This window comes from Chiloscyllium punctatum, chromosome 24, assembly GCF_047496795.1.
Source record: "Chiloscyllium punctatum isolate Juve2018m chromosome 24, sChiPun1.3, whole genome shotgun sequence".
In the NCBI taxonomy this organism is placed as follows: Eukaryota; Metazoa; Chordata; class Chondrichthyes; order Orectolobiformes; family Hemiscylliidae; genus Chiloscyllium; species Chiloscyllium punctatum.
In genome coordinates this window covers 87,233,515-87,250,341 of record NC_092762.1, presented here as the reverse complement: position 1 = coordinate 87,250,341, position 16,827 = coordinate 87,233,515, and the positions used below count along the sequence as shown (strand labels likewise).

The 16,827-nt window shown below is 44.4% G+C and overlaps 1 protein-coding gene across 3 annotated transcripts in view; it reads right to left on the bottom strand.

Annotated features, from left to right (window-relative positions):
- tmem59l (transmembrane protein 59-like) overlaps positions 1–16,827 on the bottom strand; it is a 48,745-nt gene that overhangs the window by 11,722 nt on the left and 20,196 nt on the right. Inside the window, exons 7-8 of one of the 3 annotated variants that reach the window (XM_072594435.1) lie at positions 15,933–16,050; positions 351–1,611 (exon numbers count right to left, since the gene is read on the bottom strand). In XM_072594435.1, coding sequence (XP_072450536.1) covers positions 1,417–1,611; positions 15,933–16,050 — 313 coding nt within the window. In that variant the 3' untranslated portion in view covers positions 351–1,416. Of the gene's footprint in view, positions 1–350; positions 1,612–10,581; positions 14,242–15,932; positions 16,051–16,827 lie in introns of those variants that run through there. The other 2 variants (XM_072594436.1, XM_072594437.1) reach the window with 2 other exon arrangements.

Below are 16,827 nucleotides of genomic sequence, written 5' to 3'. Positions count from 1 at the left end.
GGATGAGTGCAGGGCTTGGGATATGGCATTCACTGTGGTCCTGTTATGTTGGTAGGTAAAATGTAGGAGATTGGGGCAGGCTGGGAGACTGGAGTTGATGTGGGCCATGACCAGCCTCTTGGAGCACTTCATGATAATTGAAGTCAGAGCGACTGGGTGGTAGTCATTAAGGCACATTGCATGTGCTTTCTCAGGTACAGGTCATTCTGTTATAATATTCTGGATTAGTGGTACTGGAAGAGCATAGCAGTTCAGGCAGCATCCAAGTAGCTTCGAAATCGACGTTTCGGGCAAAAGCCCCAAGGTTGATTTCAAAGCTACTTGGATGCTGCCTGAACTGCTGTGCTCTTCCAGCACCACTAATCCAGAATCTGGTTGCCAGTATCTGCAGTCATTGTTTTTACCTCTATTCTGTTATAATACAATAGTTGTGTTCCTCTGCAACCTTGCACTATAGATCGCTAATAGAAAATCACTATACCCGTTCAGTCGCAAGTTTGTGGTATCCAAAGAACGCCCACAATTCATCAATCCTGTTATAGCCAATTCATGCTGATGGAATGCACATTACAGCAGATGTACTGGGATGATGGTGGTCTTCTTGAAGCAGGTGGGGACCCTGGCTTGTAGGAGGGACAGGTTGGAGATGTTGGTGAATAGCTCCACCAGCTGGACTGCACAGGATCTGTGTGCTTGGCTGGGGACACTGTCCAGGTCCATTGCTTTCCTTGGGTTTGCTCTCAGGAAGACCGAGCTGATGTCTGCAGCAGTCACTGAGGGAACAGGTTGTCTGGGGCTGTTGGGGCAGGTGACATCATGCCACTTTGCATTCTGCTCAATCCAAGTGTAGAAAACATTGAGCACATCAGGGAGGGATGTGTCTGTGTCTGTGTCCACTGTCTTGCTCTGTTTCATTTTGTATCCCATAATGTTGTTTAGGCCATGCCACAGGCAGTGGGAGTCTGTCTGGTAGGTTTGGGCCTCCAACTTGGTCCAATACTGCCTCTTGGCATCCCTGATGGCTTTGTGGAGCTGATATCTGGAGTTCCTGTATTTGTCTGGCTCATCTGACATGAGTATTGCCTGACATGCCTGATCTTCAGTAAGGAGTGGATTTCCTGGTTCATCCAAGGTTTCCAGTCAGGGAACACTTGGATTGAGTTCTTTGGTACACTGTACCCCACACATTTACAAATTAAGTCCATGATGTTGGTGGTGTACTCCTCTAGGTTTTCCAGAGTACTTGAACACGGTCCAGTCCATCAATTCCAAGCAGTCCCAGAGATGCTCTTCCACAGACTTGGACCAGCATTGTATCTCCTCCCGTTCCAGCTTCTGCTTGTAAGCTGGGAGGAGGAACACAGCGCTGTGATCGGATTTTCGGAGTGCGGTTGTGGGGTGTAGAACGGTAGGTGTCTATGATGGTTGTGTAGCAGTGGTCTGGAATGATCGGTCCTCTGGTGGGGCAGATGTGTTGGTGGTACTTTGGCAGCACCCTCTTGAGGTTGGTCTGGTTGAAGTCACCGGCCGTGATGAATAGGCCTTGGGATGTTTAGTCTCCAGGGTGTTTATGGCGGTGTAGATCACATTTACTGCAATCTTCACATCGACCTGGGGTGGAATGTAAACTGCTGTCAGGATAGCGGAGGTGAGCTCTTGTGGTCGGTTCCAGAGATGGCATTTTATTGTCAGGTATTCTAGAGTCGGGGAGCAATGGCTTGTCAGGGTCGCTACATCCAAGCACCAGGAGGTGTTAATCAGGAAGCATCCCCTACCTCAGTTCGCCTTGCCCAAGGACGCTGTGCGTTCCATGCAGTGTATGGAGAACTGGTCAGTCAGGAATGGCAGGGATGAGCCAAGTGTCCATGAAGCTGAGCACACATCAGCCTTTCAGTGTCCTCTGGAAGGTAAGTCTAGGTCTGAGTTCACCCATTTTGTTTTCGATAGCCTGAATATTTGCCAGGAATATGCTGGGGAATTCAGGAGAAGCTTCTTTATCCAGAGAGAAGTGGGAAAGCAGGACTTGATCCAATAGGCAGTGGACAGGGGGAAAAGCAGAGAGATATTGAATGGGAGGCTGAGTAAACACAGAAAGCAGAAACGAATAGAAGGATGCAAATAATAACAGAAAACTTTATGAACATAGGAACAGGAGCAAGCCTCTGTTATTCAATGAGATGATGAGTGACCTGTGACCTGACCTCATATCTTATGCCTTTCCTACTTTCACTTCTGGAAGGGCTGGTTTTCATTTTTCAGGGAGACCATGGGATATTGGTAAAATCCCAAGAATAGTAATCCAAAGTCCCAGGTTATTGTTCTACCCTTGGTCACAATGGAAATGGTGAAATTAGAATTGAATAAAAATATTTTAAAAAAATCAGAGTTAACCTTTCCAGCCCAGTGACCTTTCCTCAGAACAGTTTGATTTCTCCCCATGCATTCTGCTAGACTGTCGAGCTTTTCCAGCAATTTCTGTTTTTGTTTCTGATTTACAACATCTGCAGTTCTTTCAGTTTTTAACTGTGACCATGTAACCACTGCTGATTGTTGTGGAAAAAAAAAAATCTGGATCACTAATGTCCTTTCAGGAAGGAAATCTGCCATCCTCTCCTGGTCTGATATATGTGTGATTTGAGAACAATGTGGTTGCCTCTTAACTAACCCCTGTGCAGTTAGAGATAGGTAGCAAATGCTGATCTAGCCAGCAAAACCTACATCCCACGAATTTAAAAAAACCTTTTTCTCCATGATCCTTAATCCCAGATTCCCCGATAAACAGACATAACCTTGCTCAATCTATCCTCACTGTTCCCTTTAATAGTTTGAAAATCTGTCACTTTCTAAATTCCATAGAATACACCCCTAGCTGAAGTACTCTTTTGTTGTAATTTAACCTTTATAGTCCAGCTATATTTCTGGTAATCCTACACTGCATTCCCTCCAAGGTGAATAAATCTCTTCTAAGGCGAGGCAGTCAGAATTGTTCAGATTCTGCAGTTGTGAACTAGCTAGGTCTTTGTATAGCTAAAACATAACTTCAATCCTCTTCGATTCGAGTCTTGTGGATCAGGCCTGCTACCTAGCAGCCATTCTATATTTCTGGACCCATTCACGATATTTTAATGATCTAAATACTTGTCACTGTTTGCAGTTTTCCATTGAGAAGCTTTTCCTATTTAGAAAGTGCCTTATTCATTCTTTTCTGATCCAAAGTGGATGATCTCACACTTCACTACAATAAAGTCTATTTGCTACAATTCATTTAATCAATTAATATCACTTTGTGTTTTCATGTTTCCATTTACACTTCTAATGTCACCCAATTCTGTGTCATCAGCAAAGTTGGACATGTGGCTTCCTATCCTATGAGCAAGTCTTTGACTAAATAAAAAGACCCAATTCAGCTTCTTGTGGGAGCCATTAGTCACTTTTGGCTGACCCATTAGTCACTTTTGGCCAATTCAAGTCCGAGCACATTGTCCCTCCTCTCTGTCTGCTGCTGCTCAGTCCATTTCCCAGCCAGATCAATCACTGGTCTTCGCCTCCCCTGGTTCTGACTTTAACTAACTTAGGGATATTGTCAAAACCTTTTTGAACCTAATAACAACATGCACAGACACTCTTCAAGAAAGCCACCTCTTTAAAGAGGTTTGTCAGTCCTGACTACCCCTTTACAAATCCATACTTACAAACTTGCAGAGAGGGCAATTATAAAACAGACTGGTGATGGGTTTTGAAGGCAAGAAATACTTTCATTTATGTAGCACCTTTGACCAGCATCTTGATGCTAATGAAGCATTATTGACCTGTCAGTTATTGCAGGAAAAATAAGCTGGCAACATAGTCTTTGGATAAGAAATCCAAACAAAGTAAAGGAGCAGAGTGATCTGGGGATACAGACACAAACTATTTAATGTAGCAAGGCAGGTTAGCAAAATCTGAACAATATAAATCAAACACTGGCATTCATTTCTAGAGAAGTTTATTTGAAAAAAAAACTTACATTGAACTTTGATTAGACCACACTTGGAGAACTGTGAACAGTTTTTCCCTCAATATTCTAAACATATTGACATTGGCTAATACCAGACTGAAGGGTTATAACTATTGAGGGCCTAAAATGGATAGGGCAACTTTCCTACAAAATTAAGAGGATGAGAGGTGACCTGATGGAGGTTTTTAAAAGGCCTTTTGAGAAGGCAGCCATAGAGAATATGAGAGACACCAGAACTGGGAAATAAACATGAGACAATCACTAATTAATCCAATGAGGAATTGAGGAATAAGCTCTTAATGCAGACATGGGTGAGAATTTGGGACTCACTCCCACACAGAAAATATTTGATGGGAATAGCAGAGATACATTTCAGGCAAGTACAATAAGTACATAACGAGGAAGGTGAAAAGAGATGCTGATGGGTTGGAACTAAAACAATTTGTTTCATTCTCAGTGAGAAAGCAAGCCTGCTGCAGATCATGGTACAGTTTAGGGTCACCCCATTACCCAACTGTGAGGCCGTTACAGATTGAGTTAAAAATCACACAGCACCAGGTTATAGTCCAACAGGTTTATTTGGAAGCACTAACGTTTAGAGCACTACTCCTTTATCAGGTGGTTGTGGATGAAGGATCAGTGCTTCGAAAGCTTCCAAATAAACTTGTTGGACTATAACCTGGTGCTGTGTGATTTTTAAACTTTGTTCACCCCAGCCCAATACCGGCATCTCCAAATCATTACAGATTGAAGGAGTAAACTGTGCTGGTCTGGGACAGCAGGGGACTGTGGACATTAGCTGCTAAAATGGAACAGTTTCTCAAGGATCGGAGGGATAAGTAAGAGTAGGAGGCAGGAGCTGGGGTGGTGGGGCGGGGGGGGGGGGGGGGTGTGTGTGGTGGTGGTGGTGGTGGGGGGGGGGGGCGGGGGGGTGGGGGTGAGTTGTGAATATTCCACAGGGAGCCATCCCTGAAAAACTGAAAAGCAAGGCTGTCTAAACCATCAGCAACTGGCCACTCTCTATCCACCTTTTCTCATCTATCCCCCCCTCCCCCCAACCCCCTAGAGTCTCAGCTGGGGCTAGCTTTGAGGAAAGGTTACTCTTGGAAGCGGGTCAGGTCGATGAGGAACAATTGGGGAATGATAAAGTTCAATGATGTTTTATTTAACATCCTCACCCACAATACATATAAAAAAAGTATATTTAACTGGAAATTCCACTGAAAGGCAGGGCTGAGCTCAGGAGGGGTCAGTTACATCCTGGACAATGGGCCTGACTCCTGGATCAGGCTCCAGTCCTGGTCAACGTTAGGGTCTTAGTCATAGCCAAAGAGTTAGAGCTGTACAGCACAGAAACAGATCCTTTGGTCCAACTCATCCATGCCAACCAGATAACCTAAATTAATCTAGTTCCATTTGCCAGCATTTGGTCCATATCCCTCTAAACCATTCTTATTCATGTATCCATATAGATGCCTTTTAAATGTTGCAATTGTACATGCAGCTCATTCCATACACACACCACCCTCTGCATGAAAAAGTTACCCCTTTAAGTGCCTTTTATATCATTCCCCTCTCACCTTAAACCTATGCCCTCTAGTTCTGGACTCCCCTATCCTGGGGAAAAGACCCCTGAGGATAATTTAAACCCAGGGGTTCAACTTTAATCTGAGTCCATCCCCTTGACACTGGAGTAAAGCAGTGGGCTTTGCAATTGGCCCCTGACCTTCACAGTTCAGAAAGTGAACAACAGCACCCAACCACTCCACCTGTCTGCATTTCATAAAAAAACATGGATTGATCTCAATTGTGATGCTGCCCACAGTCAAATAGCTGTCTACATAGTTGTATGACACATGGGCACAGAGGCTGGCAGGGCGCAGAGTGGGTAGCAGGCATGTCCTCATGAGCAGTAGCACAGGTGAAATCTGCCTTAGGGGACAGTGTCTGAGACTTGGTCATTGCCTCAGTTTGTGACAAAGTCCATATGAGGACCTTCTTCACTCAACGGATAGAACTGGGTCAAATTCCAGGAGACCGGGCCCACCTGAGACTCACCCCACAGACACACAGAGACACGTGCACACACAGTCAGACACAGATAGACACACACAGACAGACACACAAGGAGGGGTAACCCTTTAAAAGGGATGTGAAGCTGTGGATTTCCTCCCATAGCTCCATCATGAGAATGCAATGGGAAAATTGTGAAAGGATCAAAGGAGGCCATTCCTCAGCAAACAGAGACTGACCCCACACCTCAGGTCTGTGTGGCTCCCTGTGCATAGCCACCCCTCACTACAGGACTGATTAATTACACTGAATTCAACATAGACCCAGCTTTGGTCAGATGAAAATTCCCCCAATTAAACACCTCCTCCCACAGACAAACAAAAGGGAAAGTATAAAATTTAATGATATCCACAGCAGGCTCCACTATCTTCCTGCACTCTTATATTTTCCAACATCATGTTTAAGTCCAGAGCATTTCAGTTCTGAGAAAGAGCACATTGGTTAGAATGTGTCAGTTTTAAAGAACTGTTACACTGGATTCAGCCAATGAGTGTGCTATTGAAATTCAGAAGCTCAAATGTCACGGCCCAGGTTAGTGTCAGAGTTCAGCTTCACATCTTTGGCTCCAACATGTGACCAGTCTGGGGAAGGAGCTCCCAACAGGCGTAGAACTCAGGATCCAAATCCAAAAGTCTCATCCTCATGCTGTACACCCTTCCCCACAGAAAGCATTCCCCTTGACTAACAAAGCAAGTAATTAACTTTACTGCAGCAGGAGTTAAAACTTCCAGAAACTGCTCTTTGAAAAGGATTTCTCCCTAATGTATCAAAAATCTCGGATTGGGCTATGCTCCCGGATCTAAAAGGAAGGGCTTATGCTCGAAATGTCGACTCTCCTGTTCCTCGGTTGCTGTGCTTGTCCAGCACCACACTTTTGCACTGTGCCTTAAGTCTTCAAAACTCCTCTGACAGCATTTTCCCAAATCTGCCACCTTCACCATCCAGAAGGACGAGGGTACAGAAACACCACCCCTGCAAGTTCCCCTCCAAGCCACTCCCCATCCTGACTTGGAAACATATCACTGTTCCTTCACTGTTGCCTGGTCAAAATCCTGCCATTTCCTCCCTAAAGGCATTGTGGGTCATCAGACAGCACATGGACTGCAGCGGTTCAGGAAGGCAGCTCACCCCCACCTTCTCAAGGGGCAACTAGAGACAGGCAGTAAATGCTGGCCCAGCCAGTGACCCCCAAAGCTCTATTCCCTCCAGACACTCAGGTCCACTCCTCCTCCCTTGCCAACACCCCTCCACACCCCCAACACATTGCAAAAAAGGTGTAACACTTCTAACTCCTCCCTCATCTTCACCCAAGGTCCCAGACACACCTTCCAGGTGAAACAGTGATTTACCTGCACTTCACTCAATCTAGTCTACTGTATTCCCTGCTCACAATGTGGAGTCCTCTACACTGGGGAGACAAACGCAGACTGGGTGACCACTTTACAGAACACCAACATTCTGTCTGCAAAAAGACCAAGCTTCTAATTGCCAGCCACTTCAACACATTTTGTTCCCATGGCAACATCTCTATCTTGGGCCTGCTGCAGTGCTCCAGCGAGCCTCACCACAAGCTGGAAGAACAGCCAAAGATGTGCAGGGTCAGGTGAATTGGCCATGCTAAATTGCCCGTAGTGTTAGGTAAGGGGTAAATGTAGGGGAATGGGTGGGCTGCGCTTCGGCGGGTCGGTGTGGACTTGTTGGGCCGAAGGGCCTGTTTCCACACTGTAAATCTAATCTAATCTAATCTAAAAACAGCATCACATTTTCTGCTTGGAAACCCTACAGCCTTCTGGACCCAATAGCAAGGTGAATAACTTTACAGCCTCATTCCAAGCTTCCTTGGTTTTTATCCATCCCACATCCTTGTCCTGCCATGAGACAGGCTGCTATCAGCACAGCCAACCCATTCTCTCCCCACTCAGCTCCCACGGTCACTGATACAGCATCTCTCTGTCCTGGTCTACTATCAATAAACCCCTTGTTTACCGAGCCCTGAAGTGGGGCCACAGGCATTGGAGTGACTGGGATTTTCTTTCATGTGTTTATGGGATGTGGGTGTCACTGGTTGGGCCAGAATTTAATACCCATCCCTAATTAATTCTATCACAAAGCATCTCTCAAACCCAATGGAGTATCCTGCTGGGTCATTTCAGAATCAGGCAGTTTATCATCCCTTGAGAACATTAATGAACCTGATGATTTTTACAACAACATTTTGGTGGGTGCCATTACTAATGGCAATATTTTAATTCCAGATTTATTTAATTAACCAAATAATTATTCAATACATTGCTTGTTGGGGTTTGAACTCTTGTATTTTGTCATCAGGCAAGGCCTCTGAATTGCTAGTCCAGTAACATAGCCATTACATTACCCTATCCCTTAGGCACAAACATTTCAAGACCACAGTGGGAAACAGTTATTGGTATGTAAACGAGACCAATATATCTTTGGTGTCACCCAGAGTGTGACAGGGTCCTTCTGGCGTGTGGTCAATGCCCAACATAATGGTCAGAGCACTCTTAAAACATAGAACATAGAAAAGTACAGCACAGCACAGGCCCTTTGGCCCACGATCTTGTGCCGATGTTTAATCCTAATGTCAAATATAGTAACTTAATCTACGCACCCTTCAACTCACTGCTATCCATGTGCATGTCCAGCAGTCGCTTAAATGTCCCCAATGACTCTACTTCCACCACCACAGCTAGCAATGTGTTCCATACATTCACAACTCTCTGCATAAAGAACCTACCTCTGACGTCTCCTTTATACCTTCCCCCTAATATCTTCAAATTATGACTTCTCTTCCCAATCAACCCCGCCCTGGGGAAAAGTCTCTGGCTATTGATTCTGTCTATTCTTCTCATTATCTTGTATACCTTGATCAGGTCTCCTCTCTTCCTCCTTCTCTCCAGAGAGAAAAGTCCAAGCTTATTCAACCTTTCTTCATAAGGCAAGCCCTCCAGTCCAGGCAGCATCCTGGTAAACCTTCTTTGCACCCTCTCCAAAGCTTCTGTATCTTTCCTATAGTCGGGCGACCAGAACTGGATACAATATTCCAAGTGTGGTCTCACCAGGGACTTGTAGAGCTGCAGCAAAACCTCGCGGCTCTTAAACCCGATCCCCCTGTTAATGAAAGCCAAAACACCAAATGCTTTCTTATTTGAGGGATCTATGTACTTGCACACCCAGATCCCTCTGTTCCTCCACACTGCCAAGAATCCTGTCTTTAATCCTATATTCAGCATTCGAGTTAGACCTTCCAACTTTCATCACTTAGCATTAATCCAGGTTGAACTCCATCTGCCATTTCTTGGCTTTCTCAAGTGAAAATGTGTCATCTCTGGGTATCATGACCAGGATCTAACTGAACATTTTCATAAATTAGAGACTATAATCTATCTAATTAACTTCTATTATCCAATCACATGCTACAATGATAACGGGGTTTTGACAAATCACTCTGTCAATCAGCAGAGTCAGGCCTGACAGGTGGAAATCACCCCAGTGTTGGTCACCTGCTCCTCTGGAGCATTTTAATTTCCTCAGCGTTCTCCTTCTATCTATTTTACTCCACTCCTGTGAAGGCAGCAAGATAAATCTACATCGTAAATTCAACCATTAAGCACTTTTTAAGCATTTCAATCCAGTAAACCGAAAGAGAAGCAGACAATGAGAGAGAGAGAGAGTGTGTGTGTGTGAGAACAAACTAGATTATAAAAATGGATAAGAGAAAGGGATAGCGTGTAAGAGTGAGAGGAGACAGAAAATGGGATGAATGAGTGAGATGGAGAAACAGGCACATAGACAGCAAGAGAAATTAAAAAGAAACAAAGAGAAGGAAACAATGCAATTGGTGAGAAAGTGTGAATATAGCTTCCTAATCCAGGCCTGCAACAGGTCACTTTAAAATTCTCAGCCTTGACTTTCAACAGGTCCCCTCTGGAGGACCAGGCCTTGAGCTCCCTGGAAGATCAGCTCCGATATTCCCTCATTAAACCTCTCCAGTTCTCTACAGTATATTTCCTTCCACCTTTAAGACACTCCTTAATTTTTTTTTGGCTAAGCTTTTGTCATCTGATTCAACATTGACTTATTTCACTTGCTATTAACATTATTTAACAATGTTCCTGTGACAGAGTGTGACAGAGACTAAGGTAGTGGCAGAGAGAGAGAGATCACAAGAAAGACAGAGTTAAAGACAGAGTGAGTGACCAAGTAAACTCCAGGGGGCTCAGAAACTTCACAATAAATGTAAATATATGTTGAATGAAACCCAAGCCACTTGGAGGACAATGGGATTATTAGCTAATACTTTGTAAATGTTATATTGCACATCAAGGAGTGCACCATGCCTTGTGAGATGCTGTGTTTCACAGATGGAATGTTCTCTGGTTCTGTTCTGGCCTTTGCTGGTTTGTTGGTGTATTTGATCAATGCAGATGGGAATCTGTATTCTTAGCCTGATCACAGTGGGATGTGTACACATGGACACAAGAGATTGAGGATGTGGGAATATTAGGAGACCTTGCTGCTTTTATTTGGCCATTCAATGAGATTACAGCAAATCAGCCACTTAACTCCATCTATCACAGACACGGGATCAAAAGCAATGCCTGCCATAGTCAAACAGCTTGCTTACACTCGCACAGTGGTCCCATTTTGTGATTTTCCCTCCTTTGGAAATTCTAAGGTAACATCAGCCCCTGCCTTCCTGACATATCAAGAAATGAGTACTGCATGCTCAGGAATTATCAATAAATGCTCTTGGAAAATGGGATTAAACAGAGGCAGGACACAATTCACAGGAGGGACGGAAAGACTCAGAGATGTACAGCACGGAAACATACCAATTTGTCCATGCTGACCAGATATCCCAACCCAATCTAGCCCCACCTGCTAGCACCCTGCCCATATCCCTCCAAACCCTTCCAATTCATATACCCATCCAGATGCCTATTAAATGTTACAATCCTACTAGCCTCTACCATTTCCTCTGGCAGCTTTTCCATACATGTACCACCCTCTGCGTGAAAAAGTTGCCCCTCATATCTTTCCCCTCTCACACTAAACCTATGCCCTCTAGTTCTGGACTCCCCCTTACTAGGGAAGAGACTTTGTTTATTTATCCTATCCATGCCCCCCATGATTGTATAAACCTCTATCAGGTCACCCCTCAACCTCCAATGCTCCAGGGAAAACAGCTCGAGCTTATTCAACCTGTCCCTATAATTCAAAACCTCCAACCCTGGCAACATCCTTGTAAATCTTTTCTGAACCCTTTCAAGTTTCACACCATCCTTCTGATAAGAAGGAGACCAGAACTGTACACAATATTCCAAAAGTGGCCTAACCAATGTCCTGTACAGCAGCAACATGACCTCCCAACTCCTGTACTCAATACTCTGACCAAAGCATACCAAACGCCTTCTTCATTATCCTATCTACCTGCAACTCCACTTTCAAGGAGCTATGAACCTGCACTCCAAGGTCTCTTTGTTCAGCAACACTCCCTAGGACCCTACCATTAAGTGTATAAGTCCAGCTAAGATTTGCTTTCCCAAAGTGCAGCACTTCGCATTTATCTAAATTAAACTCCATCTGCCACTTCTCAACCCATTGGCCCATCTGATCAAGATCCCGTTGTGATCTGAGGTAACCTCCTTCGCTGTCCACAGCACCTCCAATTTTGGTGTCATCTGCAAACTTACTAACTATCCCTCTTATGCTCACATCCAAATCATTTATATAAATGATGAAAAGTAGAGGACCCAGCACTGATCCCTGTGGCACTCCACTGGTCACAGGCCTCCAGTCTGTAAAACAACCCTCCACCACCACCCTCTGTCTTCTACCTTTGAGCCAGTTCTGTATCTAAATGGCTAGTTCTCCCTGTATTCCATGAGATCTAACCTTGCTCAGGACACTCAGGACATGTCTATCACTCACAGGAACTGTCAATCAGAAGGTTCCATTTCATTCCAGCTTCTCCCTTGATCGACCAGCAATCCTGTCATTTTTGGATAAAATACAAAAGGAATCACGTGCAAAGTCAGGACAGAACACAATGAAACACTTCCTGGTTAGCAGGAAGGCCAATTGATCTGACCTTTACATGTTCGAACTGAAATGGAAGAGAATTCCCCATTGTCAAGTGCCAGAAGGAACTAGGGCCGGTTCCTCTCCCAACTTCCCCTTCCACCCAACTCCCCCACCAGCTCCGCCCCACCCCGTTCACAGTCCATCCTAAAAGGCAATTTATTCCCCAGTCCTAACACAATTTAAAACCCATGCATGTAACTCATGACATCTCTATTCAAGAGTCAAACCCCCTCAGGCCCTTTCCATTATTCAGCCGCTAGTGGAGCGTTATTGTCTGAGCGTTATTAAGGATATAGACATTACAGCTTCCTGAGGACAACAGTGTGAATTGACTCAGGATAACTACTCAACTCTCTCTCTCTCTCTCTCTCTCTCCATAAGACCCCTTCCCACCACCTTCCAAAATGTATCACAAAGGACACCTGAATCAAATTTAAAAATCTTCTATTAAAAAAACCCAAAACAACCACAAATGCTGGAAATCCGAATCAAAAACAGAAATTGCTGGAAAATCTCAACTCGTCTGGCAGCATCTGTGGAGAGAAATCAGAGTTAACCTTTCGGCTCCTGTTCTGAAGAAGGGTCACTGGACCAAAAACATTAACTCTGATTCCTCTCCACCGAGGCTGCCAGACCTCTGAGATTTTCCAGCAATTTTTGCTGTTGTTAAAAATCTTCTTTTTCTTCTGGATAGGAGTTGGAGAGAGGCATCACAACTTGGTATGGCAACTGCTCTGCCCAAGGCCACAAGAAAATGCAGAGAGTTGTGAACACAGGCCAGTCTATCACACAAACCAGCCTCCCATCCACTGACTCTGTTTACCCTTCCTGCTGCCTCAGGAGAACAGCCAACATCATCACAGACCCATCCCACCCCAGTTATACTCTCCTACAGCCTCTTCCATTGGCCTGAAGATACAAAAGTTTGAAAACACATACCAACAGATTTAAGAATAGCTTCTTCCTTGGTCTTCCTAGACTTTTGAACAGATCTCATATATTAGAGTTGCTCTTTCTCTGTATCTCCTCTATAGCTGTAATACTATATTCTGCATTCTGTTCTATTACCATGAAGTAATTATGTAAAGTATGATTTGCCTGGAAAGCACGCAGAACTCTACCTTTCACTATATTATGCGACAATATTAAAATCAAATCAAATTTCTGTCAATTTACCCACTGATGGAGCAAGACCCCAACTCTGTCAATTGATGTTGGTCACTCAATGGCCCAAAGCATCTCCCTCCCACTTTCAGGCCCAGCCAATCCCAAACTCAACCCCGGCTAGTCCTAGAAGAGTTGATGATGGATGGATAAACCGTAGCATTTCCATGTGAAACTCATGCCTGTGGTGGAATTGGTGCACCCAAGGTCAGCACTGCACAAAACGTTTCATTTCAGCACATGGTATATGGTCCTAACTGTTACCTATTTGATCAGAATTATTTGTTCCATCAGAAACCAATTGCCTCTAGCCCACAAATCCCTCACTCTCTAACAGAAAGAAACTGTACTCAGATCATCCTTCTCTAAAATTCACTATCACAGTCGCAAGGACCAAAGATCAAGTAAGGGGTTCTGTAACAGGGTCCCAAAGAATGAGAACAAGGAGTCAAGTCACAGTATGATCCAGGGAATCTGAATGTCCCAGAAACTTGCACACTTTTCCTTTAGACCTCAATTTAACAAAGAAGGAATTTGAGATACTGGGCCAGTACATTTTAATGTAGCGTCCAGAGATTCTCTATGTCTTGATTCTATAAGGTGTAATCCAGGGCTTTCTTTCACTGGCCACCAGTCCCGAATGAGTTTATAATAAAAAGGGAAGTGGAGGGCAGGGTTCAATGAGTCAATTTTGTTTGGAAATATAAGCAAGCAAGATGGAACTGTCTCTTTAAACTGGGAGACGGAAAATTCTAGATGAGGGTGTTACTCAGATCCACTTTCACAGGCAGAGGTCCCACATTCTCCTCCTCCTGCTCCCTGAGAGACATGGTGATGAGGGGAGTCAATCCATATGAGGGAGTCTTCTCCATCCCATCTTGATCACCGTTAATGCTCAGAGGCTACAAATTAGGGTGAGATAGAGAGAGAGAGACAGACAGACAGACAGACAGAGAAAGAGAGAAAAAAAAAAGACAAATCACTCACAGTGAGAAATGACAGTATCCCATCAAACACCCCCAGGACAGGGACAGCACGGGGTTACATACAGAGTAAAGCTCCCTCTATACTGTCTCCATCAAACACTCCCAGGACAGGGACAACATGGGCTTAGATACAGAGTAAAGCTCCCTCTACACTTTCCCCTATCAAACACTCCCAGGACAGGGACTGCATGGGGTTAGATACAAAGTAAAGCTCTCTCTACACTGTCCCCCATCAAACACTTCCAGGGATAGAGACAGCACTGGGTTAGATGGTTAGCTCTCTCTAAACTTTTCAGTTGAAAATAAAGCTTTCTCTACCGTGTCTTCAACAAACACTCAGGAGATGAACAGCACAGGGTTAGATGCAGAGTAAAACATCCTCTACTCTTTCAAACCTCTACTCTTTCAAATGAAATTAAAGCTCCCTCTCCTCTTTTAAACTGAAAGTAAAGATTCCTTGTCACTTTTCCCATCAAGCACTCCGAGAACACAGAAAGCACAGGGTTAGATATAGAGTAAAGCTTACTTTACTCTTTATCCAATGTAAAGCTTCCTTAATGCAGTACCCACCAAACAATCCCAGGATTGATACAGTATGAGATTAGTTACAGAAAAATGCTCTCTTTACTGTTTAAACTGAAAGCAAAGTTTCCTCGAAACATTTGGTACCAAACATTACCAGAGCAGGGACAGCACTGGTTAGACACAGAGTAAAACATCCCTACGCTTTTAAACAAAGTGGAACTCACCCTTGTCTTTGAACAACGTAAATCTTTCTCTACACTTTTAAACTCAAAATAAAGCTTTCCTTCACACTGTCTACATTAAACACTGCCGGGGTAAGTTTGGAGTTAACTTTCTTTAACATTATCTTAACTGAATTGATGTTTTAGAACTGCAACATTCTGGGGTTTGTCTTTCAATCAATACTCACATCAGTCCATAAACTATTTAAAAAAAAGTTGAGTAAATTGTAAAATATACCCAGTGTCTCCCAGAACAGAATGATTGTGTTGAATGAGTGATCAGCTCGAATTCCCAATAAACAATCCAAGTACAGAGATGTAATTCCTTTCTTTCTGTGAACAGTTTGAGTCCCCAGGTGATAAAAGTGATATCATGATGACTGATACAGCCAATAGCAGACCTGACAAAACATATCAACCAAGAAAGAGATGACTGAAGGGTGATGTGGCAGAAATATTTTGGGTATGAATTAACTCCACACAATAATATTCACAAAGACGTTTCCATTAGTGAGGATACCAAAAATAGGCACCATAAATGTAAAGGATGTCCTGGAGAAAACGGATTGAGAATTCATAAGAAACATCCTTACCCAGAGAATGGTGTGAATGTGGAACTCCCAAAGGGAGTGGTGAAGGTAACAGAGGAGATTTTATTTGTAAGGAATCTGGATAAACTAATGCATGGAAATAGGACAGGGTTATAACAGGAGATAAGGAAGGTTGGAGGAGAATTGAATGAAGCACAAACACCAACATGACATGGGTGAGCCACAGGGCTGGTTTTTGCACTGGGTCACAAAATCATTCAGCATAGGATAGAACCTTTGGCCCATCGACTGTGAATGCCATGGAACTCACCTGGGATTTCACATGTTGCTCAGGAGCAGTTACTAAACTGGCACAGCTCAGCCACAGCATCACCAGGATAGACAGCATGAGGCAGGCAGCTAGGATCCAGCGGGGTAGGCCCGAACGCCTGGGGGAGCAACACACAGAGCAGGTCAGGAAAGCTGAGCCAACAGCCACCTACCTTCCAGCCCATTAGCAGCTGAAAGTTGAACAATCCACCGTCACAAAGACATGACACATTTCAGAGAGGCCTGAGTGTCCAAAGCTTCACTTTAGAGACCGGACTGTGTATTCCAAGCTGACAGTGCCAGCAAGACCTGAGGGACTGCCGCACTGTTTCAGGGTCAGTGCTGAGGGAGCGCCACACTGACAGAGGGTCAGTGCTGAGGGAGTGCCACACTGACAGAGGGTCAGTGCTGAGGGAGTGCTGCACCGTCAGAGGGTCAGTGCTGAAGGAGTGCCACACCGTCAGAGGGTCAGTGCTGAAGGAGTGCCACACCGTCAGAGGGTCAGTGCTGAGGGAGTGCCGCACTGACAGAGGGTCAGTACTGAAGGAGTGCCACACCGTCAGAGGGTCAGTGCTGAAGGAGTGCCACACCGTCAGAGGGTCAGTGCTGAAGGAGTGCCGCACTGACAGAGGGTCAGTACTGAGGGAGTGCTACACTGACAGAGGGTCAGTGCTGAGTAAGCGTCTCACTGTCCAAGGAGCTGATTTTCGGATTAAACATTTAACCCAGGGTAACGTCTGTCTTCTAAATATATTTTAAAAAATTCCAAGGCCACAATTTGAAAGAAGACCAGGAAGCTCTCTATGTGACTTAATGAATATCTTTCACCTCATGGCTGTTTAGAGTCATAGAGATGTACAGAATGAAAACAGATCCTTTGGTCCAACTCATCCATG